Below are 26,128 nucleotides of genomic sequence, written 5' to 3' on the forward strand. Positions count from 1 at the left end.
GTTTGCATGGGGAAAACACCCGGGGAAAATAAAGCAAGCCATCTGGAGCGACTCCCCTTCAGCTGACTCTTCACGTGACTATGCAGGGGAGATTCTGAGTAGGGGGAGGAGATGAGGATGGAATGAAACATCCATTCTTTTTTGACTTAGTTCTTCCTAATACGCTGTTATAATCTAGCTTCATTCCCCAAGACAGCACAATCTGTGTGACCGATGGGGAGATTTTCCACGATCGCAGGGTGCCTGGCTTCTTAGTGTCTCCCATCAACAACAGGGATGCGTGTGGGAACTGCAGGGGCCCAGGGTGCAGTCTGCCCAGAGCTGTTGGCTGTACTTGTTCTATGTGATCAGTTGATAGTCCCTACTTAGTTAGTCCTTCTTACTGTCTCCCTTAGTCCTAGAATCCTAAGCACCACTGTTCTTAGTGGGTAAGAAGGCTGTGGCTGTTGGCGTGGGAACACCACGTGCTAGAGGAGTGCAGTTTCTTGTCACGTGAGCAGCACAGTTGAGACCTTACGTTGACCTGGCAGGTGGGTGGGAAAATGGGTGCAGCCCTAGGGGAAATACTGGACACCAGGCAAGTTCTGACAGATTCGCCTTTGGGGCAGCAAGCAACACTAATGATCATTTACTTGACTGCCCACATTTTAGAAAATGAAGAAGCCAGCACTCAGAAGTGTCTGGCACCACACACCTCCTTGGAATGCCAGGTCCTTAGTGTGGTCTTTCCTGCATTTCTCCCAGCTTCCTGTCTCTCTGCAACTGGACAGGGCAGTTCTAGCCCTTGAAGGGCTAGCACATCTGAGTGGGGGTGACCCAAGGTCTGCTTTCTTCCGGCTCAGGAGTCACGGCAGGAGGAATGGTGGGAAAGCTTCCCCAGAATCCCTTTGCTTGCCTTCTTTCACCAGGGATAGAGATGTCAGTGCCAGAGAAGCCCTGGGCTGTGATGTAGTCCCTTCCATACTGGGTACCAAGGCCACAACCACAGAGGCAGGAAAAATACGATTCCTCTTGCTTTGCTCATTACCTCTCCCAGACCTCCTCCATTCTGCCCCAGTCCTCCTTCCATCCCCCTTTCCATCTCCTGTAAGGAAATGCTGGGTTTTATGAAGTATTGGTTATACAGTAACCTTCCTGCTGACAACTCAGGGCATGAAAGCCCGTCAGCAGATACAAGGTATTGGGCATTTTTCAACAAGAATGTATGAGAATGTTTCTACTGGAGAGCTGGTTCTTTAAAAAGGTCTTTGATGAAGATTCTATGAAATATTGAATTTTCTTAAAAACTATGTTTATTTACTTTCATCTGCTTGAAAGGCAGACAGAGAGAGAGGGAAAGAGAGATCTTACACCCTGCTTCACTTCCCAAATGTCTACAGCAGCCAGGACTGGTCCAGGCTGAAGCCAGAGGTCTGAAACTCCACGGGGTCTCCCACATGGGTAGCAGGGACCCACGCACTTGGACCACCATCTGCTGCTTCATAGGATGCATTAGCAGGGAGCTGAATCAAAGGCAGAGCTGTTAGGACTAGAACCACACTCTGATACGGGATGAGGGTACCCTACGTGGCAGCTTAACCCCCCTGTGCTGTGACACTTGCCCCTGGCATGCAGTCTTTTAAAAATTTGTTGAGAACCTATTATGGGACACCCAATAGACTAGGAGCGAAAGACATAGTAAGACACAAGAAACACTTACATGAGAAAAAAAAAAAGTGTGGGAAGAGACAAATCATGACTGTACATCAGATAGCTGGAATAATAGGCACCCCGGGAAGTATGGCAATGAAGAGTGGTGAGCATTTAAATAAAGTTAAGATCAGGAGTGAAGGATGGCTTCCTGGAGAAGTTGACTTAAGTTAAATTGTACTCTTTTTTTTTTTTTTTAAAGATTTATTTATTTATTTGAAAGGTAGAGTTAGAGAGACAAAGAGATCTTCCATCCCGTGGTTCACTCTCCAAATGGCCAATCCAAAGCCAGGTGCTTCTTCCAGGGTCTCCCACGTGGGTGCAGGGGCCCAAGCACTTGGGCCATCTGCTACTGCTCTCCTAGGTGCGTTAGCTGGAAGCTGGGACTCGAACCAAAGCCCATATAGGGCAATGGCACTGCAGGCAGTGGCTTTACCCATTATGCCAGAAAGCTGTTTCCCAGTAAATTGTAGCCTTAAAAAATATGTGAAAGGCAGACACACACACACACACACACCCGTACATATACATATAACACATACACATACGTACACATCACACGCACAGAAAGACAAAGCCCACCTGCTAGTTCATCTCCCAGAGAGGCCCACAATGGCCTGGGCTGGGCTGAAGCTGGGTGCCAAGAACTATCCGTCTCCTTGAGTGGCAGGAACCCAACTAACTTGAACCTTTACCCGTTGCCTCCCATTACCTGTTGGCAAGAACCCGGAATCAGGAGCAGGGCCAGCATTCGGACCCAGGCACTCTAAAATGGGACATGGGTGTGTCAGTCGGCATCCTAAGTGCTAGGCCAAACTCCCACCCTTAGACCGAATCCTGAGTGGCGCTGGCAGTGAGCCTGCAGGGCGGGAGTGAGAAGGCATTTTAGGCAGAAGCAACAGCAGTGCACGAGATTATGGCAGGAAATTGCCTCCCGCTGTAAAGGAAACCAGTGGTTGTCACACGTTCGAGGGTGCACGTCGAGGTGGGTGAGCTTTGAGATGCAAGTGACAGCTGCCCATCTCAGAACAGCATGTTTCTAAGGACACAAAGGTGCGGGCCGCAGACGCGGATGGCATCACCTTCGCTCGCTCTCTCATCTTTGTGCATGGTGGTGAGCACATGGCAGACGTGGGCGCTCCCAACTGCCGCCGGCCTTGCCTCAACGCTCGTCCTAGGCAGCCTCCAGGGGCAAACGTGGGCTCTGCTTGGGAAGCTGGGAGACCGCATCTTGCGCTGGAGCTGGAGCATGGTCTAATGACCCGCCAAGGGTGTGGAAGCAGCGGCTGGGGGCCCTACCCCCTGCTCCATCTCAGCCTCTGTTTGGCTCTGGGTGTAGTGGCCGCCAGGCGCCATGGGCGAGCAGAGGTGCGGCCCGAGGTGCTGCAGGACCCGAGGGAGAACACGGAGGTCACGGACCACGAGCTGCAGGAGCGGCGCAAGGGCTTCCCCAAGCACGGTCCCGCCGGACACCTGACCGTGACCGAGCTCCGGAACACCTACCAGCCTTCTTGGCCTCAGGGCAGCGCCTCCATGTTTGCCAAGGGCGTCGACTTCCGGGAGATCGTTTTGACGCTGAGCCCTACCTCGCGGGGCATGCTGGGGCAGATGCTCACGTGAGCGGCAGTGGTTACGTCAGCCGTCACGACGCTGAGCCCGACCTCGCGGGGCATGCTGGGGCGGACGCTCACGTGAGCGGCAGCGGCTACGTCAGCCGTCGCGACGCTGAGCCCGACCTCGCGGGGCATGCTGGGGCGGACGCTCACGTGAGCGGCAGCGGCCACGTGAGCCGTCAGGAGACGCGCGAGGTCGGGCAGGCTAGCTGCAACATGGCGGCCTCAGTGATGAGAAGGCCCGAGGAAGAGTGTCCTCCTGACGCGAGCGGACAACGGACACCAAGGAGACGGCCGGCTGTCCCCGGAAGAATTCACCCAGGGTGTCATGGCGCGGCCGCCGCAGCGCGACCCCAGCGGTGCCAGCCAGTTCTGAGCAAGGGGCCTTGTCTCGCCGCTCGAGCCTCGCTTGCAGAGGCTGCCTCCACCGCCATTCCTGCTCTGCGGAGACCGCGACCCCCGCTCCTCCGGCTGGCCGGTGCGGCGTCCCTCCCCGCCCACCCTGCCCAGTCTCTCCCAGGGTGGCCCAGGGCTGGGGTTCTGGGAGGGTTCGGGTGTGCTCAGCTCCAGGGACACGGGCAGGACTGTCAGGAGCGTCGAGACCCCAGGTGCGTGTGGACGAGGTGGGGACGGAGGTGGAGGGAGACAGACAGCAAGCCCTTCCCCTGCACGCATGTGCACTGCGGTCTCTTACACGTCTGCTGCGGTGAAACATACCGTGTAGGTCTGGATTCAGTGCCTCTGATGGCCTCTAATGCGTGGCCTGCCTCGTGGCCTGTGATCCCTGGAGCTGATTGTGTTGTGTTTATGCACCCTGCAGCTGCCTGTCTCAAAGGGGAATGCGTGCCCAGAGCCATGGCATTGCTGCTGTCCGTGTAAGAGCACAAGCATTTATGTGTGGTCTTTTTTGTTGGTTGGTCTGGCATTTCTGATACAAAAATGGTCAAGTAAACGAGGAAAAAAGAGAATATGAAGGTATTTCAGGAAGTTGGTGGAGAGTGGCTGGCATTTGGCTTAGAAGGAAGACACTCCTTGGGATACCCGCTTCCCATATTGGAGTATCCGAGTTCACGTCTGGCTCCTGCTCCTGACTCCGGCTTCCTGCTGATGCATTCCCTGGGAGGCAGCAGTGATGGCTCAAATAGTTAGGTCCCTGCTACCCACATGGGAGATCTGGGTGGAGTTCCTGGCTCGTGACTTCAGTCTCAGGCCCTTGTGTGCAGTTGGGGCCCTTGTGTGCAGAGAATGGGAGCTTTGTCTCTCTCCTTCTCTCTCTCAAATGAATACATTTTAAGAAAAATTGTGGACTATCGAATTAAAGGGGAAGTTTATTTTGGTGCAAAAACTTTCCAAGTTCATGGGTAGTTTTTTTATGATACATGTTCTTTGTGACATCTTTGGCCCCTGTTGTATAGAAGGGACACTTAGTGATGAGCAGGCATGGGGTGATGGGGGACAGTGTGGTGTTTGAGGAAGAGTAAGTTGCTGAGCCTTGCCGCTGTGGAACACTGGGAGCTGTCAGGAAAAGATGTGGAAGAAATACAACCGGAGGTGGAGGCAGGAGCGAGTTTCCCAAGAACCTCGGGATGTCATGAAGGAGTCTGAGCAGACATCTTGGGTGGTGTGGGGCGTGGGGACGTTATATGCGTGGGATTGGGATGGTTTGATTTGTTTAGGAGGAAAATTCTGGAAGTCCTAAGAGAGGCTGGGAGGGGAAGACACTGGAAAAGGCATCCACTTAAAAGACTTCTGAGGCATCGTAGGGCCGGGGTGCATGGAGAGGAAGAGAAAAGTATTTAAGTAGGGTTCAGGAGTTCGTGACTGTTTGGTTCCTCACAGGGAAGGAGAGGGAGGGAGTAGCATGGATGCCGCTGGGTCACCTGCAGATAAACCCAGCGTGAGCAGTCTGTCGGGAGTGGTGGAGGAAGAACTGACAGCAGGCCACGTGGCAGGCAGTGCATTCTGTCTGGGGCTTCCTGAATTTGAAGGTGCTTGTGGATGCTGGCATGTGCAATTCTAGCTCCAGAAGTGGGGTACTGGGTACAGTTGACTGAGGTAGGGGTGTAACTGGGGTAGCCTCTGAGTGGGTATGAGGGAGACCTCCCAGGTGAATTACAGAGAGGGAAGGAAGGCCCCAAGCTACGAATTGTGACATCTACCAGCATTGCAGGGGAGAGAACTGAGCAAGGATCCCAGGGGACTGAGCCCAGCAGGGAGTGAGAGGGGGAGGAAGCCACAGAAGCCAGGTGAGAGAGGCTGCCATTTGCTTGTGCCAGTGTCTGAGGGGTGTTCACTTTGACTGCAAGGGTACCCACACCCACTCTGGGCCGGAGAACCGTGTGGGCCTGCTGGACTCAACACCTGCCCCAGGAGCACCTGTGGGTGACCGTGGGTCTCTCCGTGTTCAATGTACAGGATGCTCTTTTTCCCTCGGAAGGAAGCTCATAGCCAAACTGAGAAGCGGAGGAGAGACAAGATGAACGGCCTGATTGAGGAGCTGTCTGCCATGATCCCTCTGTGTGGCCCCATGGCCAGGAAGCTGGACAAACTCACTGTCCTTAGGATGGCCGTGCAGCACCTGCAGTCCTTAAAAGGTGAGCTTGGAACGATGCCGGCCATGTGACTGAGCTCTCTGGTGGGTGGTTCTGCTGGCGCCGAGACTGCACCATGCGTCGTTCCACTTGGTCAGCCCTAACTGTGATGCTTGCCCGTAGTCTGTATGTGGAGGGAGCTGACTCAGATGTCAGGAAACAAGGTTCTTGTAAGAGCTTTGTCTGCAGCTTACTCTCTGAACTTGGAAAGCCCTTGTGTTTCCGCCTATAGTCCCTTGTGTAACATGAAGGAATGCTACCTGCCTGCACTCCTCTCTACTTCGGAAGTAGACGGGTAGACGTGTAGGATTCATCATTAAAATTCTAAGTCATTAGGACACTTACAGGCTTTGAAAAGAAAATTTCCTTGAGTTCAGCCATTTCTCTTAAAACTTCATTGAAATTTATTGGTAGTACTTAGAAATGCTTCATACCTTCCTAGGCCAGGGTTTTCTCATGTGGCTGGACACTGGGTGAGGAAGGGCCTCTGCTATGGTCTCTTGGTGTCTGTGTAGTCACTGCTGACTTCAGCAGTTCCTCAACTTGACCTTGAATTTTAAATGGAAGAGTAATACAAAAAGTTCATGAAAAATGTATATTATGAAAAAACTGTGCATGGATTTCAAATTGTTATTTTTTGCACCAAGATAAACTTATCTTTTTTTCTATTTTTCCACAAACTTTTTCCAAAAAAATTTGTTCACATGTTCTTTCTTTATGTTTATTTGAATGGCAGAGAAACAGTGAGAGATAGGTGGGGGAGGGGGAGAGGGAGAGAGAGAGGGAGGGAGGGAGGGAGATAGAGAAGCCTTCTACCTGGTGTTTCACTACCCAAATACCTGAAACAGCCTTGGCCGGGAGTCATGGACTTCATTCTGGTCTCCTGTATGGGTGACAGGGACCCAAGTGCTTGAGCTGTCACCAGCTGACTGCCAAGGTGCATATTAGCAGCAAGTTGTATTGGAGGCAGAGGGGCTGAGACTGGAACCAGGCACTCTGGTGTGGTATGCACATCCCAAGCAGCATTGTAAATACTGCATCAAACAGCTGCCCTATCCACAAACTCTTTAAAAGAAACTTTTTTTAAAAAGATTTTTAAAATTCATTTGAGAAGTAGACATACAGACTGAGAGAAAGGTCATCTGTCTGTTGGTTCACTCCCCAAATATCTGTGATGGCTGGAGCTGAGCTGATTTGAAGCCAGGAGCTGGGAGCTTCTTCCTGGTCTCCCATGCATCTGCAGGGGCCCAAGCACTTGGGCCATCCTCCACTGCCATCCCAGGCCATAGCAGAGAGCTGGATTGGAAGAGGAGCAGCCGGGACTGGAACTGGCACCCATATGGGATGCTGGCGCCTCAGGCCAGGGCTTTAACCCGCTGCGCCACAGCGCTGGCCCCTATTAATATTTTTTGAGACAAATTTCAGTGTGATTCTGTAGATCATTACTAATCAGTGTAGGGATTTTACCAAGCCTAGAACAGTACTCCAGAGCAGTCCAAAACTCCCAGATTCCTGGAGTGTCCTTTTGGGACCATGATTGGAGATCTTACTTTCCTAATAGTCTATTGTGAAATAAGGTTCTCTTTTACCCACTACTGGGGCTTGGCTACATTGCATGCAGTGTTTCCCTTAAATCTTTCAGCAGTGAAACATGGCAGCCTCAGTGGAGGTCACTTGATTGCAGCACTGAAGTTGCCCAAGCATTTTCACATCTGCAGGGCCCTTTGGGAGGAGGACCCATACCGTGTTCAGCAGAAATGGATCCAGCATCGACTGCGCTGCTGCTCTGTGCTGAGGCTGTGCGGAGGGAGCAGGGGAGGCAGGTGGGGCACCTACATCTCTTGTCAGAGTTCCTGAGTTCAAATCCCTGCTACTCTGCCTTTCCGATCCAGCTTCCTGCTCGCGCATACCTTGGGTACTAGCAGATGATGGGTCAAATGCTTGGGTCCCCACGCCCTGTGTGAAAGTCCTGGGTTGAGTTCAGGGCTCCAGACTGGTCCTGGCTGTTGTGGCCATTTGGGGAATGTGCCAGAAGTGGAAGATCTCTCTCTCTCTCTGTCTCTCCTTCTCCCTGTTGTTCTGCCTTTCAAATAAAGAGAAATAAATAAATAAGAAAAGGAACAAAGCGGCTGGCGCTGCGGCTCACTAAGCTAATCCTCCGCCTGCAGCGCTGGCACTCCAGGTTTTAGTCCCGGTCGGAGCACAGGATTCTGTCCTGGTTACTCCTCTTCCAGTCCAGCTCTCTGCTGTGGCCCGGGAGTGCAGTGGAGGATGGCCCAAGTGCTTGGGCCCTGCTCCCGCATGGGAGACCAGGAGGAAGCACCTGGCTCCTGGCTTCGGATCGGCGCAGCGCGCTGGCCTTAGCAGCCATTTGAGGTGTGAACCAATGGAAGGAAGACCTTTCTCTCTCTCACTGTCTAACTCTGCCTATCAAAAAAAAAAAAAAAAAAAAAAAAAAAAAAAAAAAAAAAAAGAAAGAAAGAAAGAAAGAAAAGGAATGAAGCAAAATCTGTGTCCACAGGGGCTCATAGTCTGATGGGGGACAGACCCAAGACCAGGTCGTCATAGCTTGCCTGAGGGCTTCCAGCAGGGTTACCAATGGGAGGGCCTGGAAGCTGTGCATCACAGAGGCATGCTTCCAAATCCAGAAGGAGTTCTGGGGTGAGGCACGGATCCCGGGCAGAAGTGGAGGGCCCAGTGTTCACCCACAGGGCCTGTCTAGCTCCTGTGTCAGTGCTGCTCCCAGGTGAGGTGATGGAGGGCCACTGGGTCTGTGTCCTCCACCCAGACTGCCCTGCAACAGCTGAGAGGCTGGCTCGTCAGTGGTTGTTTGTGGATTGTGTCATCTGACCCATAGCATAGTTACTTTTAAGGCAGAGGATGGAGAAACACTGTTTTTCTATCTGCTAGATCAGCTGTTTTTCTGTCTATTCTAACTGCTCCCTATCTGAGTGCTCTTCCCATTATCCGGGTAAAGGGCAAGGGCCCCCTCCCCTTGCACACTCAGTCCCTTGCAAGATTTAATGATGAGGACGTGATCGTGAACTGGGGCTGCATCAGAGTGTGAACTCGTCCTGACACTGCCCAGGCACTCCTCCTTCCTCCCTGTCCTCATCTCCCATGCGTTGCTGACATTGGCTTACAACCACGTTGGGAGCCCACAGTCTGACTCACCCACACACACTGGGGCAAAGAGTGCAGGGGTCCCTGCCATGGCTCCTGGACATGGCATGCATTTGCCTTGTGAGATTGCTAGAAGCCAAGAATAACACACACACAGCATTTCCCAGTGGGGAGGTGGTCAGAGTAAGAGGAGGTGGTGGCATTGTTGTTTCGATCCTTTCTTTTGGATGAGGGAAGGGGTCACATGGCTGTATGTGTTTGGGCCATCATTATTCTGAGAGCCAAGTCTGTGACTTGCCATGGGCAAGTGTACAGAATATTATAGCTGTCATCGCTTTGCTAAGCAGCCTCACCCTAGCATCAGCCCTGCTCCAGGGCTCTGGTGGTCTCCTGAGTCTGCCCTCAGCCACCCAGCCGTCCAGTCAGGGCCACCCTTCTGGCTGATTGACAGCTTTTCCCCAGCTCCTGCCTGCTGTGCAAGCCCCACCAGCCTGGCTTCCAGCCTGGCCAGAAGTGTCACCGCCTTGCTCAGGGTCCTGCTGTTGTTGAACCCCGCCTGGCACTCACAATCTGCATCTTTGACCCCTTTCTCAATCCCCTGCCCTGGGGTCCTGCCCGGAGGCTCCGTGGTAACAAGAACCCACTTGGAAGAGTTCTCGGAGGCCCAGGATGGAAGATGATTCCATAACGATTCTGACAGAGATTTTGCCTTGCCAGTGCTTGGGCTGTCAGTCTGCAGAAACATAACCCAGTCGTGGCCTGAGCTGATTTTGCTTTCTGGGTTTCTCTTCTCCCAGTACTGAGGTAATCAGTAAGTTGGGTGGCAAATCCATTCAGGGGCCAGACTGTGGCTCTCCCCAGGAAGAGGGGTGGGACTGGCGAGGTGGGGGATCCAAAGGGGGGAAGGTTGATTGACTTGTGAATCACCAGTGTGTCCTGGGAATATGGCACCCAGACTCTTGGCCTGGCTCTGCGCCACCTTATAGCTACCAAGGGCTTTCTCGTGGCAGGGTCGGAGGGTGGGCTCTGGACACAAGGGGTCTGAGCACTTCTTTCCCTCTCTCCTTCCATGCTCAGGACTTAAAATGCGTCATTTCACGTCCCTTACATAGTGTGTTTATTATTAGAAGTCTCCATATGATCTTTAAAGGGGTTTCCTTACTTGAAAATATTATAAATCTATAAAATTGGTTCAGAATTTCAGAATCTCTCCATTTAAAATAATTCATATAAGTTTTAATAACTAAGAACTATCAAAATAATTAAATTCTTGAATAATGGTGCATGTGCATTTCATTGTAATGCTTTCTTCTTAAAGCTCTTGCTGTGTTGACTGTTGACTTTAAAGGAATCTGTGATTCCAGTAATTTCCCATCTATAAGGAACCTATTTTGCTCTGGTAATAACCAGGTACGAGAATGATTGTGGAAGAGGTTTTAGGGAGTGTGAAGAGAAGACACCACCTCCTCCATCCTTATTATTACCAGCATCATCACCATCACCATCACCATCACCACCACCACCACCACCACCACCATCACCATCACCATCACCATCACCATCACCATCACAGCAGCAGTGCAGCAGGATCGCTAATGTGCACTGAGTGCTAACTTCATTTCCCTCTCTGTTTTCTGTGACTTTTCGATTTGTTTGTTTTTAGGCTTGACAAATTCTTATGTCGATGGTAATTATAGGCCTTCATTTATTCAGGACAGTGAACTCAGACATTTAATCCTTCAGGTAAGTAATGAGATATTTTTGTATAAGCTGCATTTGCCCTTTCATTTTTATTTGAACAAAAGGCAGAATTTCTGTAGTTTCCTTTGAGAAACACACAGGGCTCTATATTACACTGTATTTCCTTCAATATAGAAATCTGAGATACAGAACTAGCCATTAGTTGGGGCTAATAAAACAGAGACGCTGTGCAAAATACGGAGCACAGCTTGTTTCAGTGCTCGTCCCTTCCAGTGCCTGACGTGAGGCTCTCAGACTGTGCAAACTCTCCCCACAGTCTCTACTCCTTCACAGCCGTCTGCCCAGTCTGCCCCATGTCCTTCAGGTTCCTGCCCCTGAAGATGAATGGATGGGGGGTGGGCATTTTGTCCTCATCCCTTCATATTTCTGAGTTTTCATAGTCATAGCTGTGGAGGTTTACTTGACAGGGTAAATATGACCATGTAATTAATTGACTTATCTTGTACCCAGCAGGTGCTAAGATTATTGATCTTGTGCTCTGACTACGGAAGTTTAGCCATGGTCTGATTAAATACAAAGATTCTTTATATATACATACAGAGTCTTCAAAAAATTCTTAGAAAATGTATATTATGAAAATATCATGCATAGGTTTCAAAAATTTTTCCCCATATAAACTTACCTTTTACTTTCATTTTCAGTGAACTTTTCTGAAAGCCCGTCTTATTTTTGTCCATTTTTTTTTTAATTTTACTTTTTTTAGAAAGCCATTCTGTTGGTTGAGCTACTCAATTGCAATATAATATTCCTGAGAAGAATTTTAAGGTATTCTTTGGAAATAACATGATTTCTCAAGAGGAAGGAGTATTTGGCATGCTCTCAAAGCTTCTCTGCAGTCATTGATTTGGGCTTTTCGTTTTTTACTGTCACAACTTTGTGTGATTGTGGTTCTGTCCCATAGATCAGGTCTGCCCAGCTCACCTCATGTCTGTTTCCAGCAGGTCAGGTGGGGGCGCCACATTCCTCCTCCACATCCATCCACAGTCACTTTCTTAAAGGTTGAGTCACAGGGGCTTGGCTGGGGACGCCTCATGGAAGTGGATCATATGTTAGGTTTTTTAAACTTGGTTTTGAATGAGCAGTAGCTCATCATTTTTCAAAAAGCATAAAAAGCTATGCAGTGGAATATGCTGAGCCCTGCCTTGACCCAGTCAGTGCCATCCTTCCACCCCAGCACACCCACAAGCCGTCATTATTGACATTATTGATGTGTTTTTGTGTCTTTACAGAGTCTCCTTTTGCAATATGATAGAATTTGGTAAAGATAATTTTAAGAACCTTTTTTCGTTTATTTGAAAGGCAATGAGAGAAACAGAGGAAGAGAAACAAAGAGAGTTCTCAAATGGCCATAATAGCCAGGACTGGGCCAGGCTGAGGCAGGAGCCAGGAATTCCATCTGTGGCTCTCACCTGGGTGGCAGGGACCCAAGTATGTGAACCATGGCCTACTGCCTCCCAGGGTGCACATTAGCAGGGAGCTAGAATTGGAAGTGGTGCTGGTACTCGAACCTAGGCACTATGACATGGGATACTTTGTTCCCAAGTAGCGTCTTAACTACTGGTTCCATTCACCTGTCCCAAAGGCAGTTTTTATATTAAGAAATGTCTCAGCTAGTTATTCCATGGCTGAACTTTCAGTGCAAAAACAAACATGAGTTTAGACTGAGTTTCACTTTAACATTTTTTAAATGAATTGTTTTACATCTTAGCAAGATTTTTTAAGATAAGTTTTACTAGGTCTGTGACCACTCTTAGCTTTCTTGGCCATAATATCCTCCAAATCAGTGTGTGTGTGTGTGTGTGTAACAGAAGATATTTTGAAACACTTTTATTTTCTTAAATCCTAGACTGCAGAAGGCTTCCTATTTGTGGTTGGATGTGAAAGAGGAAAAATTCTTTTCGTTTCTAAATCGGTCTCCAAAATACTCAATTATGATCAGGTATCTAAAACTGAAAGTATTTCCCACACAGTGTTTTTTTTTTTTAAGATTTACTTTATTTTATTTATTTGAAAGAGTTTCAGCGAGAGAGGGAGAGACAGAGAGAGTGTTCTTCCATCCTCATGTTCTCTCCCCAAATGGCCGCAGTGGAGGGACTGGGCCAAGTTGAAATCAGGAGCCTGGAACTTCATTCAGGTCTCCAACATGAGTGGCAGGAGCCCATGCACTTGGGCCATCCTCTGCTGCTTTCCCAGGTGCATAGCAGGGAGCTAGATTGGAAGTGGAGCAGCTGGGACTTGAACCAGCATCCAGTGGTGGCCCTCCACACAATGTTTTACGATTTTGAACAGATAGATATGTTGAACCTTGTTTTCCAAATCCTTTTTTTCCAGTGGACATGGGATTGGGTTTGGCCAAGATAGAAACTCCCAAGAGAGATTGAAAGATGTGTGCCAGGAGAATGGGATTTTCTTGTTGACATTAATGTTCACTCCCAGCTGTCAGCACGTTAGTTGATGGTACTGACCCTCAGCTTCTTCCTGAGTACAACATTGAAGTGATGCTGCCACGTGTGTCTCGAGTTGTAAAGGCTAAATAGAGTGTCTGAAAAGTTCAGTCACCCTTCTTAGTCCCTGCACGATACCACATTATTGTTTAAGTTGCATGCCTTGTACCGTAACTTTTGGTACAATCTATAGCATGAAACGCTGAAATGCATTTTTTATTTAAGTAGCTTGTAGTTACTTCCTCATTAGTGAGCACTGTCCTCACTGCTCAGAGTGTACCATGCTGAAACTCATCCCCCAGTGTGAATACATATGCAGAAGAAATCAGATGAACACAGCTTCGTCCTTGATCAGCTCCCGTTAGTTGCAGCCATCGTAGACAACAAGTTAAACAGAAGGAGTGGTGTTGTGAACCAGAGCACAGAAGGCTGGAGTGCCGGTGACTCATGCAGCTGGTTATAGCTGCAGACACTAGAGTGGGGCAAGACCTGATGGTTCCACCTCCTGGTGGGAGACGCAGAACACACATGCTCACAGGCATGCACACAGACACGCACACATGCACAAGTAACTGACACTTCAGGGTCACACTTACATTCCAAACTAGTGATGTGACATCCAGTCCCATGGGGCCACTGACTGGATTTTAGGGCTCTATAAAGTCTCATGGCCACCCAGGGGGATATTTGGATTTCTGTCATTATATGGTTTCCAGCTTTTTAGATTCATCAACCTGGTTTGCTGTAGAGTAGAAAGCTCTGAATGTAGACTTACAGTACTGATATCTAAATCGGATGACTGGATTATTATTTTTTTTTTTTCTGTATGAGATGTCTCAGTGGCACACAACTGAGGCTACTTCTGTCATCAGCTGGTCCTTTGTTCTGTCTTCTATAGGAATTGTCTCCTCACGTAGTTCAAGAGTTCAGAAGATGAGTGGTCAGTGTGGTCAGGGAGGGCTTCACACATGAAGCGGAATGACTTAGCTCATCAATAGGGATTCATTCTGTAAGATGGGCTGGGAGAGGGAGAAGAGTGAGGCTCAGGAGTAGAAGGCAGCCAGCTAGAGGGGCAGGCGAATTAAGTTGCTGGAGGAGAAATGACTTCCAGGTGATGGGACCACAGAAGCAAAGGCACAGATCTAGGAGCATGCTGCATGCTGGGAGGTGTGGGACAGGCAGAGGTAGCTGGGTTGCATGTCAGTTTCCAGTAGCGGGAGAGTCTTTATAACAGTTGGTCAGTGTCTTCCTATTGTAAGCTCACAGCTGCTGGTGACTTCCATATTATGCTGGAATGTAATCTCTTTCCTTTTACCAAGGGTAAAAAAGTTTAAAGTCAAAATGATGACCAAGTGACACATGATTTAGGAGTGCTGAGAGTAACAGGATTTAACCAGATACCAGCAAGCAGTTGTGTATGGTTGTTCAAATCTACGTGTGTGGTTCCTTGTGCAGGTGGTTTTTCTGTCTACAAGAATCACCCCCCCCCCCCTTCTTACACAAAGTTCAGGTCACACAGCGTGGTGGGTATTTCTTTGAGTTTAACCTTCCACCAAGAAAAGATATTGTGTGTTTGTGTGAGGAGAAGTAGGAAAATGATGGTACTGGTTTTTAACGAACATCTGCCTTATGCCCAGGCTACTTTGACTGGACAGAGCTTATTTGACTTCTTACATCCAAAAGATGTCGCCAAAGTAAAGGAACAACTTTCTTCTCCGGATGTTTCACCAAGGGACAAGCTGATCGATGCCAAAAGTAATAGCTCATTTCAGCATATTTGCCGTTTTACATACATATTACCACCTGCAGGTACACCTGTGTGCTGGTTTTCAAACGGTTAGTTAAGGTTTTATCAGAGAGAGAATGTTCAGTGAGCTTGACGTTCATCAGTCTCGGCATTTAAAATACATAGAGAATTCCGGTGTTCACAGCCACACAAATGTTTATTTGTATGAAGATGCTTTGTTTAGAGACACTGATTGCTTCATCTAAAATCTTTACAAGCAGATATCACTTTAGATTAAAAACTTGCTGGCATTTTCAATATTCAGCTGCGTGCTGAGACAGTTGTTCAGTATGAAAAAGCTTGTGTACTTGAGAAATGTAAGTATTCTGTCTTTTCTGGAAGTATTTAGTGCCAAATAATTATTTATAACAGAAAGAACATGTTCTGTGCCATTATAATGGACATTTAAATTTTTTTTCATTATTCAGTCAAGCTTATTATCCTCCCTCTGAGGAAAAGTAAATTACATCAAAATGTAATTGTTTGACAAGTGCCTCCCTTGGTATTCAGTATGGAGTTCCCTGTACAATCATGTCATTGCTTCAAACAGCCATTTTTTTTTCTGTTTATTAAAAAGCCTTAATAGTGATTGGAAAACCTTAGGAAATAACCTTAAAAATATGCTTTTCCCTGCTTTCTTGGTGCCTTCTGCTGCGAAGCTGGTCTTCGAGGTCCCCGAAGCTTCCACACTGGAAGGACACGTGTGTGTTCGGGCTCCCGGCGATCTTTCTTCTGTCGGATGAGGAGCTGTAAGCTCGCCATCAAAGAGGAGCATGGCCCCATGCCCAAGCCCAAGAGGAAAGGTAGTGCCATGTTGAAATGTGCAGTGGTTGAAAGCAAAGTTAAATAGATGGTCAAGGCATGTAAGGCATGTAAGTGAGACCAAAAGCAGTAAGAAAATAAGATTTGTTTTTAACCAGAACCCTTTAGAATGGCTCCTCATAACCTTTTGAATGTGTCAGGCTTGTTTTCTTTATTGCCTGAGATTCTCATGGTACCTTTGAAATGACAGTTTGGGGCCTACCAAATAAGAAAAGATGCTGAGAGACAGAGTGCAATTGCTGCTGTGAAATGCTATTATTTTTTAAATTTAAAAAGCTAGGTCTTTTTTTTTTTTTTTTTTTAGGTTTACTTAATTGTTTGAAAGTAGAGTTAGAGAGAGTCAGAGAGAGCTTCCATCTGCTGTTTCACTTCCAAAATGGCTGCAATGGCCAGAGCTGGGCCTATCTGGAGCTAGGAGCTTCTTCTGGGTCTCCCATGTGGGTGCAGGGGCTGAAACACTTGAGCTATCTTCCACTGCTTTCCCAGGCCATAGCAGTGAGCTGGATCAAAAGAGGAGCAGCTGGGACCTGAACCGGTGCGCATATGGGAATGCCACCACTGCAGGCGGCGGCTTAGCCCACAGTGCCGGCCCCTCTAGGTTCTATTAAACTTAACATCAAAGTCTTCTTTCATGTAATGAGATTTTCTTGTCATCTGAACTTGAGGTTACATTTGACAAATAAAGATACTAAGGTGATGATTCTACTATTAAGAGAGAAAAATGAACACTTACAAATTGGAAATGTCTCATGACATTTTGGCCTAAGAGCATATTAAGCCATGAAATATAGGATTCCTTATGCAGATTTCAGTATGAAGTTAGCTTTTCTGTGATTTAAAAGGATATTTGGAGCTCTAAGAGTTAATTTATGTAGAAGTTTCAGTTGAAATCTTTTTTTTCTGATGCTGTCATAGGTCTAATCATGTAGCCATCATCTTCAATGTTCTTTTTAAAAAGGTTTATTTATTTTTGTGTTTATGTGTTTGAAAGGCAGAGCATCAGAGAGAGAGAGGGAGAGGCAGAGTTCCTATACCCACTTGTTCACTCCCCAAATGGCCACAGTGGCCAGGCTGAAGCATCCCAGTCCAGGGCACCTCTCTTCAGAGCATCCCCTCCCCCAGAGCCCCTGCCTCAGTCTCTCCTTCTTTGGCTCCCAGAGAATCCAGTGTCTAAGGGGAGAATCAGAAGCAGTGGTTCTCCACTGGGTTCTCTGGATCATCAGCTGCAGCAACAATCAGGAATTTGTTAGAAATGCACATTCTCAGGCCCCATCCCTGAACTGTTACTGTTTTTAAAAATTCTTTCAGGTAACTCCAACACAGGCTAATGTTGGACAACCACTAAAAGTGCCACCTGAAAACAGAGGCAGCGTGATGGAGAGAGAGAGAAACCACCAGCTGGTTCATTCCCCAAACAGCTGAAACAGCCATGTCTAGCATCTGAGATCACCATCTGACATAGAAGACTCCAATTAAACCACATACTGGTTGATCAGCAGTTACATTGAGTCCTTACTGTGTGCCAGGTGCTGTCCCAAGTGCAAAGGACTCACGTGGAGACAGGCAGGGGAGCCAGTGTTCTGGTGGCTGTGCAATGTGGAATATTAGCATGCAGCTTAATGCCAGGCCAAATGCTGCACCTGTGTCTATGCTTGGAATTTGTCGCAAAGGAAAATGGGAGGCATCCTCAATGGGACACACAGGGCTGCAATAGTGTTTTGAAGCAGTTTTGTGAATATTGAATTTTAAGCCAAAATGCATGTGTATAATCACAGGTTAAAAAAAAGGAATCCCCTTGGGGCCAGTGCTGTGGAGCAGCAGGTTAATGCCCTGGCCTGAAGCGCCGGCATCCCATATGGGTGCCGTTTCAAGACTCAGCTGCTCCACTTCCGATCCGGCTCTCTGCTGTGGCCTGGGAAAGCAATGGAAGATGGTCCAAGTCCTTGGGCCCTTGCACCCACATGGGAGACCCAGAAGAAGCTCCTGGCTCCTGGCTTAGGATCAGCGCAGCTCTGGCCGTTGCAGCCAGTTGGGGAATGGACCATTGGGTGGAAGACCTCTCTCTCTCTCTCTCTCTCTCTCTGTCTCTCTGTCTCTCCTCTCTCTGTGTGGCTCTGACTTTCAAATAAAATAAAATAAATCTTTAAAAAATAAATATATAAGCCGGCGCCGCGGCTCAATAGGCTAATCCTCCGCCTTGCGGCGCCGGCACACCGGGTTCTAGTCCCGGTCGGGGCACCGATCCTATCCCGGTTGCCCCTCTTCCAGGCCAGCTCTCTGCTGTGGCCAGGGAGTGCAGTGGAGGATGGCCCAAGTTCTTGGGCCCTGCACCCCATGGGAGACCAGGAGAAGCACCTGGCTCCTGCCATCGGACCGGCGCGGTGCGCCGGCCGCAGCACGCCTACCGCGGCGGCCATTGGAGGGTGAACCAACGGCAAAGGAAGACCTTTCTCTCTGTCTCTCTCTCTCACTGTCCACTCTGCCTGTCAAAAATTAAAAAAATAATAATAATAAATAAATAAATAAATATATAAAATTTAAATTGTATGTAAAAATACGTTAACTTAAAGAAATTATTTATTTATTTGAAAGGCAGAGGGAGAGAAAAAGAAAGACCTTTCCTCCACTGGTTGACTCCCCAAGTGTTATATAACAACCAAGGCTGGGCCAGGTCAACACCAGGAGACAGGAACTCCATCCTGGTCTTCTACAAGGGTGGCTTTGACCCAAGTACTTGGACCATCATCCGCTGCTTTCCCAGGCACATAGCAGGGAGCTGGATCAGAAGCAAAGTAGCTGGGACTTGAACTGGTGCTCCAGTATGGGATGCCAGTGTCACAAATGGCGGTATGGCTGGCTATGCCACAATGCTGGCTTAAAGGATTTTTTTTATTATTATAAGCTCTAGGGCTATATAGAAGAGGCAGGAAAGATTTATTTGCCTTGAGATAAATAATCATCTTACTGGGAAAATGTGGATGTTTCAGAATTGGCAAGTGACCAATCCAAGTTATTTCACTGTTGCTGTGCTGTAAAGGAATGAAAATGTTGTTGAGTTCCTCTGATATTCCAGGTTCTCTTACCAAGTTCTGCCCCACTGCAGCTGTGCTGATAAATAAGGTTCCGGATGCAATGGGGTTTTCCTTTTTTTTTTTTAATGTTTGCTTGCTTTTTTATGTATTTTCATCTCCTTGAAAAATTGAGTGACAGTGAGGGAGAAGGAGAGACACCGATAGAGATATCTTCCAACTGATGGTTCACTCCCTAAATGCTCTCAAAAGCCAGGACTGTCCAGGCCAAAGCCAGGAGCCAGGAACTCCATCCAGGTCTCCCACATGGGTGGCAGGGGCCCAAGCACTTGAACCATCACCTGCAGCCTTCCAGGATGTATTAGTAGGAATTGGAAGCCAAATATCAATGACTGGCTCCCAGGTACTCTAGTATGGATGCAAGCATGCAAGTGGGGACTTAACTGCTTACACCACAAATACCCACCCTATAGGGTTTTTCTTAGGTCTCAGATTAACAATGGTGCTCCCTTAGGTTCCTGTTAATCCATGGAAAATGGCTGTTAAATACTGGATAGTGGTCCCTCCACATTGGCCTATAGAAGTTGACACCTCCAGTGTGAGTGCATTTATAGTTAGCTCCTTTAAGGAGGTCATTAAAATTCAGTGAGTTCCTAAGGGCAGAGCCTAACCCAACAGGAACAGTGTCTTTATAGGAAAATGAGGAGACAGTAGGGATGTGCACTTATGGGGAAGAGGGCAGAGTAGCTCAGGGAAAGCAAGGCTGCCAGACACGACCCCTTGACCTTGGACTCCCAGCCTCATTCAGGCTGCCTGAGTGGAGTGATACAGCAGGTGCAGTAGCAGCGTCTTCAAAGAGTGTGGTTAAATTCTCCATGCCTCATGCAGTGCCTAGTCCCTAGTGAGCACTCAGTTATTCGTGGATCTAAAAGAAGAGAAGGAGAAATGGAAGAGAGCAGGAAGAGAATGAGGGATTACTGAGAATCTGCTGTATGGAAAGCACTTGCATGACTGTGTTAGCACACCCAACAGTTACATGCAAAGCATCACTGTCATGCAGATGAGGACCCCAAAGCTTCAAAGGTTTCTGCAGTTTTTCTGAAGTCCTGTAGGCATTAGGAGAATTGAGAATCTGGCCTCACAGTTTGCTTTCTTCCTACTCTGCCACTTCCTAGAGTAGCTTGCTGTATGCCAGAGATTATTAGTGAAAGAGCCCCATCCAGGTGAGTTCTGCCACAGACCCCCTGCAGGGAGCTGGCTCTTGTGGGAAGAACGTGCTTTTCCTGCCCAAGTGCAGGTGATGACTCCCACATCAAGTGAGGCTACACAGATGCCTGCAGTTAGAGCCAAATATTGTTTCCAAAGGGAGTTTTTTAATACTATATTTTTAAGAATGATTTGTTTTATTGAGAGATGGGCACACAGAGATCTACCATCTACTGGTTCACGCCCTGTGAACTCAGCTGGGGCTGAATGGGACCCAGAAACTCAACTCAGGCCTTCCTGGGTAGGGACCTAACTGCTTGAGCATCACCTGCTGTCTCCTGGATTGTGTGCTAGCAGGAAGCTGGGGTCACTTTTGGAGCCAGGACTAGAACTCAGGTACTCCAGTGTGGGGTGTGGCCAGCCCAGCTCCCAGCTGGCATTTTTTTTTTTTTTACAGATTTATTTATTTGAAAGAGTGACAGATAAATATCTTCCATCTACTGGTTTGCTCTCCAAATGAGCACAATGGCCAGGGCTGGGCCAGGCCGAAGCCAGGAGCCAGGAGCTTCTTCCTGGTCTCCCACACAGAGGGTAGCACAGGCTCAAGGACATGGGCCATCTGCTGCTGCTTTTTCTAGATGGTTAGCAGGGAGCCTGATGGGAAGTGGAGCAGCCAGGACTCAAGCCAGCACCCATATGGGATGCTGGCTTCACAAGTGGCAGCTTTACCTGCTGTGCCACAATTCTGGCCCTGACCTAGTTGGCATCTTAATTGCCAGGCCACGTGTCTGCCCCAGAAAGGAGTTTGTAACGTGCTCAACTATGTGAGCCACACATCCGGCAGGTGCAATGGTCGTATCTTGCCTGCAGGTGGTTTTTTTCCTGTGTTAAGTAGCCCATGGGATTCCATTCCCTGTACTGGTGAAGCCTGTGGAGAGTAAAGGTGTTTTCTTCACTCTTACCATGATACATCAGATACGTTTAAATGTAAAGGAAGAGAGACTGGACAGTTGTCCTTTTTATGCAAACTGCAAACTTAATTTCAGAGTTCTGGACACGAAGTCCTCCGCGTGGCTTCCAAGACCCCAGCCTGTCCCCTGCTTTATTCTTCAGCACTTTCCCCACTGCAGCCTCTGCTTCAGCTGCATCTCTGTTGGCAGTGGCTCTGACCCATGTGCCCCTTCGGTTTCCAGGCCACTCTCATCTGAACACTTTCCATGGCAGAGCACCCACTGTCACTGAGTGGCTCAGCGGGTGTGTTTCTGAGTGAGCCTCAGTCCAGCCCATCGTAACCGAAACCCCAGCTTCGCCCTGGATTCTGTCTTTGGCGTGGACACGGAGTCCTGAGACAGTGGGGCTAACAGGAGAGCAGCTCACAGGGACATGGAAGAGATGCAGTGAGTCACACAGTGAAAGTGCTTGACAGCAGCATGACAAAGAAAATGATCTATAAATCTTCCATGTTATTAGCTACTATCTTAAAGGAGAGTCCATATTACCTTCCATTTCTTAAAAAAGTTTATTTATTTTAAAGCTTTACTGTGATAACCGTCTTACCAGATAGTAGCAATTTAAAGTAATAATCTGGATTTTTTCTAAATCTAATCACAAAACCTTTAAATCAATTAAAATTCTTAAATTTTTATTTGTTATTTATTCCAAAGGCAGAGAGACAGAGAGAAATCTCCTATCTACTGGTTCAATCCTTAGATGCTGCTAAAAGCCTGGGCTGGACCAGGTCAAGGCCAGGAGCCAGAAACTCAATCTTGGTCTCCACATGGTGGCAATGACCCAAGTACTAGAGCCATCACCGTTGCCTCCCAGGCTGTGCATCAGCAGGCATCTGGGATCAAGACCAGAGCTGGGGTTCAGACCCAGGCACTCTGATATGGGACAGGGTGTCCCGGGTAGTTTCTTAACCATGGTGCCAAGCACTCTCTCTTAAATCATTTATATGAGCCTTTTTTATGGTCCTGCTTTCAGTGTTCCAGTCACTTGTGTGTGGTGCCATAGTCCAAATGTTGCCCGTTGTTATCCCCGCATTGTACTTCGTTGTTTGCTTAGGTATCTCCTGACTGTTGACTTTAAGGATTATTTCCAGATTTTTTAAATCTGGTTGGATCTGCTTGACAAACTTTTTCCTGAGTTAATTGCTTGGGATTTCTCTGAAAAGTGATGGTTTTCATCAAAATTTTGTCTTTATATTGTATTATAAGTATCTCTAAATGTTCTCCAAAGTGATTCTGCCGTCTCTTGTGATAGAAATGTTATTATATGGAATAGATTATACCTGACGTGTCTATTCACCACTGTGTGTGCTAGCTTAAGAGAGTTCCGCTCGAGTGCGATGTCCTTTGTAAGCGGTGGACTCTGAGTTACATTGTGTCAGAAAGTTAGAAAGCTAAAAGCAGTGCTTCAGGAGGGCACCAATTTTAACTTTTTCTAAGATATCAATTACTATTGTTCAAAAAACTGATTTGGAAGTAGATTAAGCTATGAACCTAGTAATCCTAAATTAAAGCAATTTGTCAGCTTTTTGATGTCATGTGTATAGTTTAGTTCCCCCAAAAAAACAAGCCATGAAGAATAAAGTCGTTAAATAAACAACAGCAGTGGTTTCCTCTTGGTACAGTGTATTATTTCCCCTTCCTATTTTTTCATAAAGAACATTTCATAGCACAGTTATAACGATTGTAATCGTCAGAGTAAGAAATCTAAGAATTTATTCAGAGTAATCCAAATGTCCTTTTTAAACATTTTCAAACCAGATCATAGACGATTCTGCACCATCCACTGCACGGGTTACTTGAGAACCTGGCCCCCAGATATCTTTGGAATGGAAGTGGAGAGGGACCCCAAGGAAGATAGAAGCCATTTCACCTGCCTGGTTGCTGTTGGAAGATTGCATCCATGTGCTGTCCCACAGAGCAGTGCAGGTGTTAAAGTGAGACCGACTGAGTTTGTAACCCGCTTTGCAATGAATGGGAAATTTGTCTACGTAGACCAGAGGTAAATGTTTCCCTATCCTAATGCTTAGAGTTCAGTGGGTTATCTGGGGCTGTTAATATGTCATCTTGTAGCACAACAGTTTTGTTTTGTTTTGTTGTTGTCGTTGTTTTCTACTTCAGAACATGAAATTAAGTAAAATAAGGATATGAATATGTCAACAAATTTATTCAAGGCACGGTGTAAACTTGTGGGGTCTGGCATTGTGACAGAGCAGGTTAAGCCACCACCCACAACACTAGCATCTCATATGGTCAGCGGTTCAAGTCCTAGCTGCTTTACTTTCAATTCAGCTTCCTGCTAATGGGCCTGCGAAAAGCAGCGAAAGATGGCCAAGGTGCTTGGGTCTCTGCCACTGATGTCAGAGTTCCAGGCTCTTGGTTTTATAGCCTGGCCCAGCCCCAGCTTTTGCGCCCATTTTGGGGAATGAGCAAGTGGGTGGAAGATCTCTGCCTCTCTTCCTCTTCCTCTTTCTCCTTCTCTCTCTGTAAGTCTGCCTTTTAAATAAAATAAAAACAAATATAAACTTGGAGTAATATATTTCAAAAACTGCATGAAAATGAAATTCAAAGATAAGCGTATTAGTTACTACTAGTCAAGATGCTTGTTAAAACTCCCTCATCCCACATCACTGTGCCTGTTTTCAAGTCCTGGCTCTGCTTCTGATTCCAGCTTCCTGGTAATGAGCAGCCAGGGAGCCAGCAGGTGACGGCTCAGGTACTTGGTCCCTGTCATCCCATGGCAGGCCTGGATGGATTTCCTGGCTCCTATCTTCAGCCTGGCCCAGTCTCAACCGTTAGAAGCACTTACGGAGTGAACCAGCAGAGGCGTGTGTCTGTCTCTGTGCCTCTCAGATTTTTCAAAAAACTTATATTTTGGTACAAAAAAAGTTTCAAAATCCATGTAAAGTTTTTTCATAGTATGTGTTATCTGTGAACTTTTTGAAGACTGCTTATAAGCAATTTCCCACAAGCTTTTTCCTTAGCATACGCTGGGTGCCGTCTGCAGCCCACTTTACTGGTGGGTGGTGGGAGTGTGTGCTCTGGTATCGGGTGGGTAGCCTCATGCCAGTGGCTATTCTCTTCGCAGCTCTGGTCTGAGGCTAGAGTGGCAAAGGCCTTCAGGGCAGCCCAGTGGCATTCCTGGTTACTCCCAACCCAGGCCACTTATCTTCTCTCCTGAGCCTACAGGGACCCACTGAACTATGGGAAAGGAGTGCCCTAACTGATTCTGAAGCATATTTTCCATTTTAAACCCAGGGCGACAGCAGTGTTAGGATATCTGCCTCAGGAACTACTGGGAACTTCCTGCTATGAATATTTTCACCAAGATGACCACGGTGATTTGACGGACAAGCACAGAGCGGGTAGGGAGCCTGTGTGATGAGCACAGAGCAGGTAGGGAACCTGTGTGATGAGGTTCTTCCCTGGTGACTTTTAATCTCTCTTCAGTTCGTCATTTCTCACTCCTTGGGTTAACCCTCAGGGCCTGGTGGGCCGTTGTGCTGATTGTTCTGTTTTCTTGTTAAGTTCTGCAGAGTAAGGAGAAAATATTCACAGATCCATACAAATTCAGAGGGAAAGACGGCTCTTTTGTAACTTTAAAAAGCCAGTGGTTTAGTTTCACAAATCCTTGGACCAAAGAACTGGAGTATATCGTGTCTGTCAACACTTTAGTTTTGTAAGTAATGTTTTTATGCTGTTAAGACCTTTATGTTTAAACGAAAGCTTTATCATCCTGTTTGCCCGTGTTTGCTCTTGAGTTGTATACAGTCGTCCCTCTGTATCCTAGGCAGAGATTGAGTCCAGGGTCCACTGTAGGTGCCAGCAGTCTGTGGGTGCTTCTGTCCCTCATGTGAAACACTGCAGTGACTGCTGTGGCCTGTGTCCCCCCCCCCCCCCCCAGTCCTCTGAGTCTTGTCCAGATTACTTGTAATGGGCCATGCAGTGTGGATGCTGTGCAGGTAGTTGTTACCCGGTATCTCTAGGGAGTGATGGCAAGAAAGAGTCTTGACGGGGCCAACACAAGCACAATTCTCTTTTTCCAGATACTTTTGACACCCAGGAGGTTGACACCATGGGTTTGGAGCTCATAAATATAGAGGGCTGATTGTGTTTCGAGTCTCTCATTCACTGTTCCTTGACATTAGTTCTCTGAATTAAGCTAAGAGCTCGCCCTTTTGTAATGCACTCCATCTGATTGTGCGTAGGTGACAGTGAAGGCTCTCTGCCTACCCTCTGTGGCCTGCTCCTGCCCTTCCAGTAGACGGTGTGGATGTGGCTTTTCACTCCTCCATGTCACTGCAAGAAATCATCCTGTCTCCACCATCCTTTGTGCATGGAAATGCTCTGTGCATGGGGGTGCCAGACGCAGAGCGTGGCTGCACAGAGGTGCTTGGCCAGAGAGGGCCAGGAATCCAGCACCAGGGTTGCCTGGTAAACCCTGCACTGTAGCTGCTCAGCCTGAAGGAAGAACCACCACTCCACATTGGCGCAGAGTGCTAGCACGGCCCTGTTCTACCTTGTACTGTTCCGATAAGCTTCTCTTTGAAGGTTTCATCAACCCAATTCTGTTTCCTTACCTACCATATTTTGTAAAACAAAAACAAGATACAGCAAAGTTTATTACTCCCAGCATTCCCTGTCCTCCATCCAAATGATCCTAGCCTTCTAGTCCCTAGCACCCAACCTGAGAGTTTGTTAGAATGAGATTGTGGGTTTTCTAGGGCGTGGAGGCACTTGGCAAACACCCTGTTACTTAGTGTGTCAATGTTCTCATCTCTCAGGACTGATACTAACCAGATGTGTAGCAAGGGTCTTTAGAGAGTTTGTGGAAAATGTGTGTCATAAAAAATAATGCTTGGCTTTCAAATTTTTACACTTCTTTTTTAATTCTGTTGTTGCATGAGCTATGTGAAGTACTCTCATATATAAAACATAAATGGGCCACAAATTGACAAATACAGAGCTTCATGTAGTTACTTTAACAGCTTCCTTCACAATAGAAAAAAAAAATGTCTACTATTCTGTGAATAGTTTCTTTTTTATGGCTGGATGCT

General features: G+C 47.4%; 1 protein-coding gene across 13 annotated transcripts in view; it reads left to right on the plus strand.

The window, feature by feature from the left end:
* Positions 1–26,128, plus strand: part of BMAL2 (basic helix-loop-helix ARNT like 2) — a 68,764-nt gene that overhangs the window by 20,849 nt on the left and 21,787 nt on the right. For 10 of the 13 annotated variants that reach the window (XR_009866249.1, XM_062194998.1, XM_062194990.1 and 7 more), the window contains exons 3-10: positions 5,718–5,896; positions 10,680–10,759; positions 12,624–12,716; positions 14,859–14,976; positions 15,667–15,810; positions 22,833–23,073; positions 24,330–24,436; positions 24,600–24,750. Coding sequence is in view for 12 of the 13 variants with exons in the window: in XM_062194998.1 (XP_062050982.1) it covers positions 5,718–5,896; positions 10,680–10,759; positions 12,624–12,716; positions 14,859–14,976; positions 15,667–15,810; positions 22,833–23,073; positions 24,330–24,436; positions 24,600–24,750 (1,113 nt within the window). In the remaining variant the exon portion in view is untranslated. The remainder of the gene's footprint in view (positions 1–5,717; positions 5,897–10,679; positions 10,760–12,623; positions 12,717–14,858; positions 14,977–15,666; positions 15,811–22,832; positions 23,074–24,329; positions 24,437–24,599; positions 24,751–26,128) is intronic. The other 3 variants (XM_062194999.1, XM_062194994.1, XM_062195000.1) reach the window with 3 other exon arrangements.

Source organism: Lepus europaeus, chromosome 6, assembly GCF_033115175.1.
Source record: "Lepus europaeus isolate LE1 chromosome 6, mLepTim1.pri, whole genome shotgun sequence".
NCBI lineage: Eukaryota > Metazoa > Chordata > Mammalia > Lagomorpha > Leporidae > Lepus > Lepus europaeus.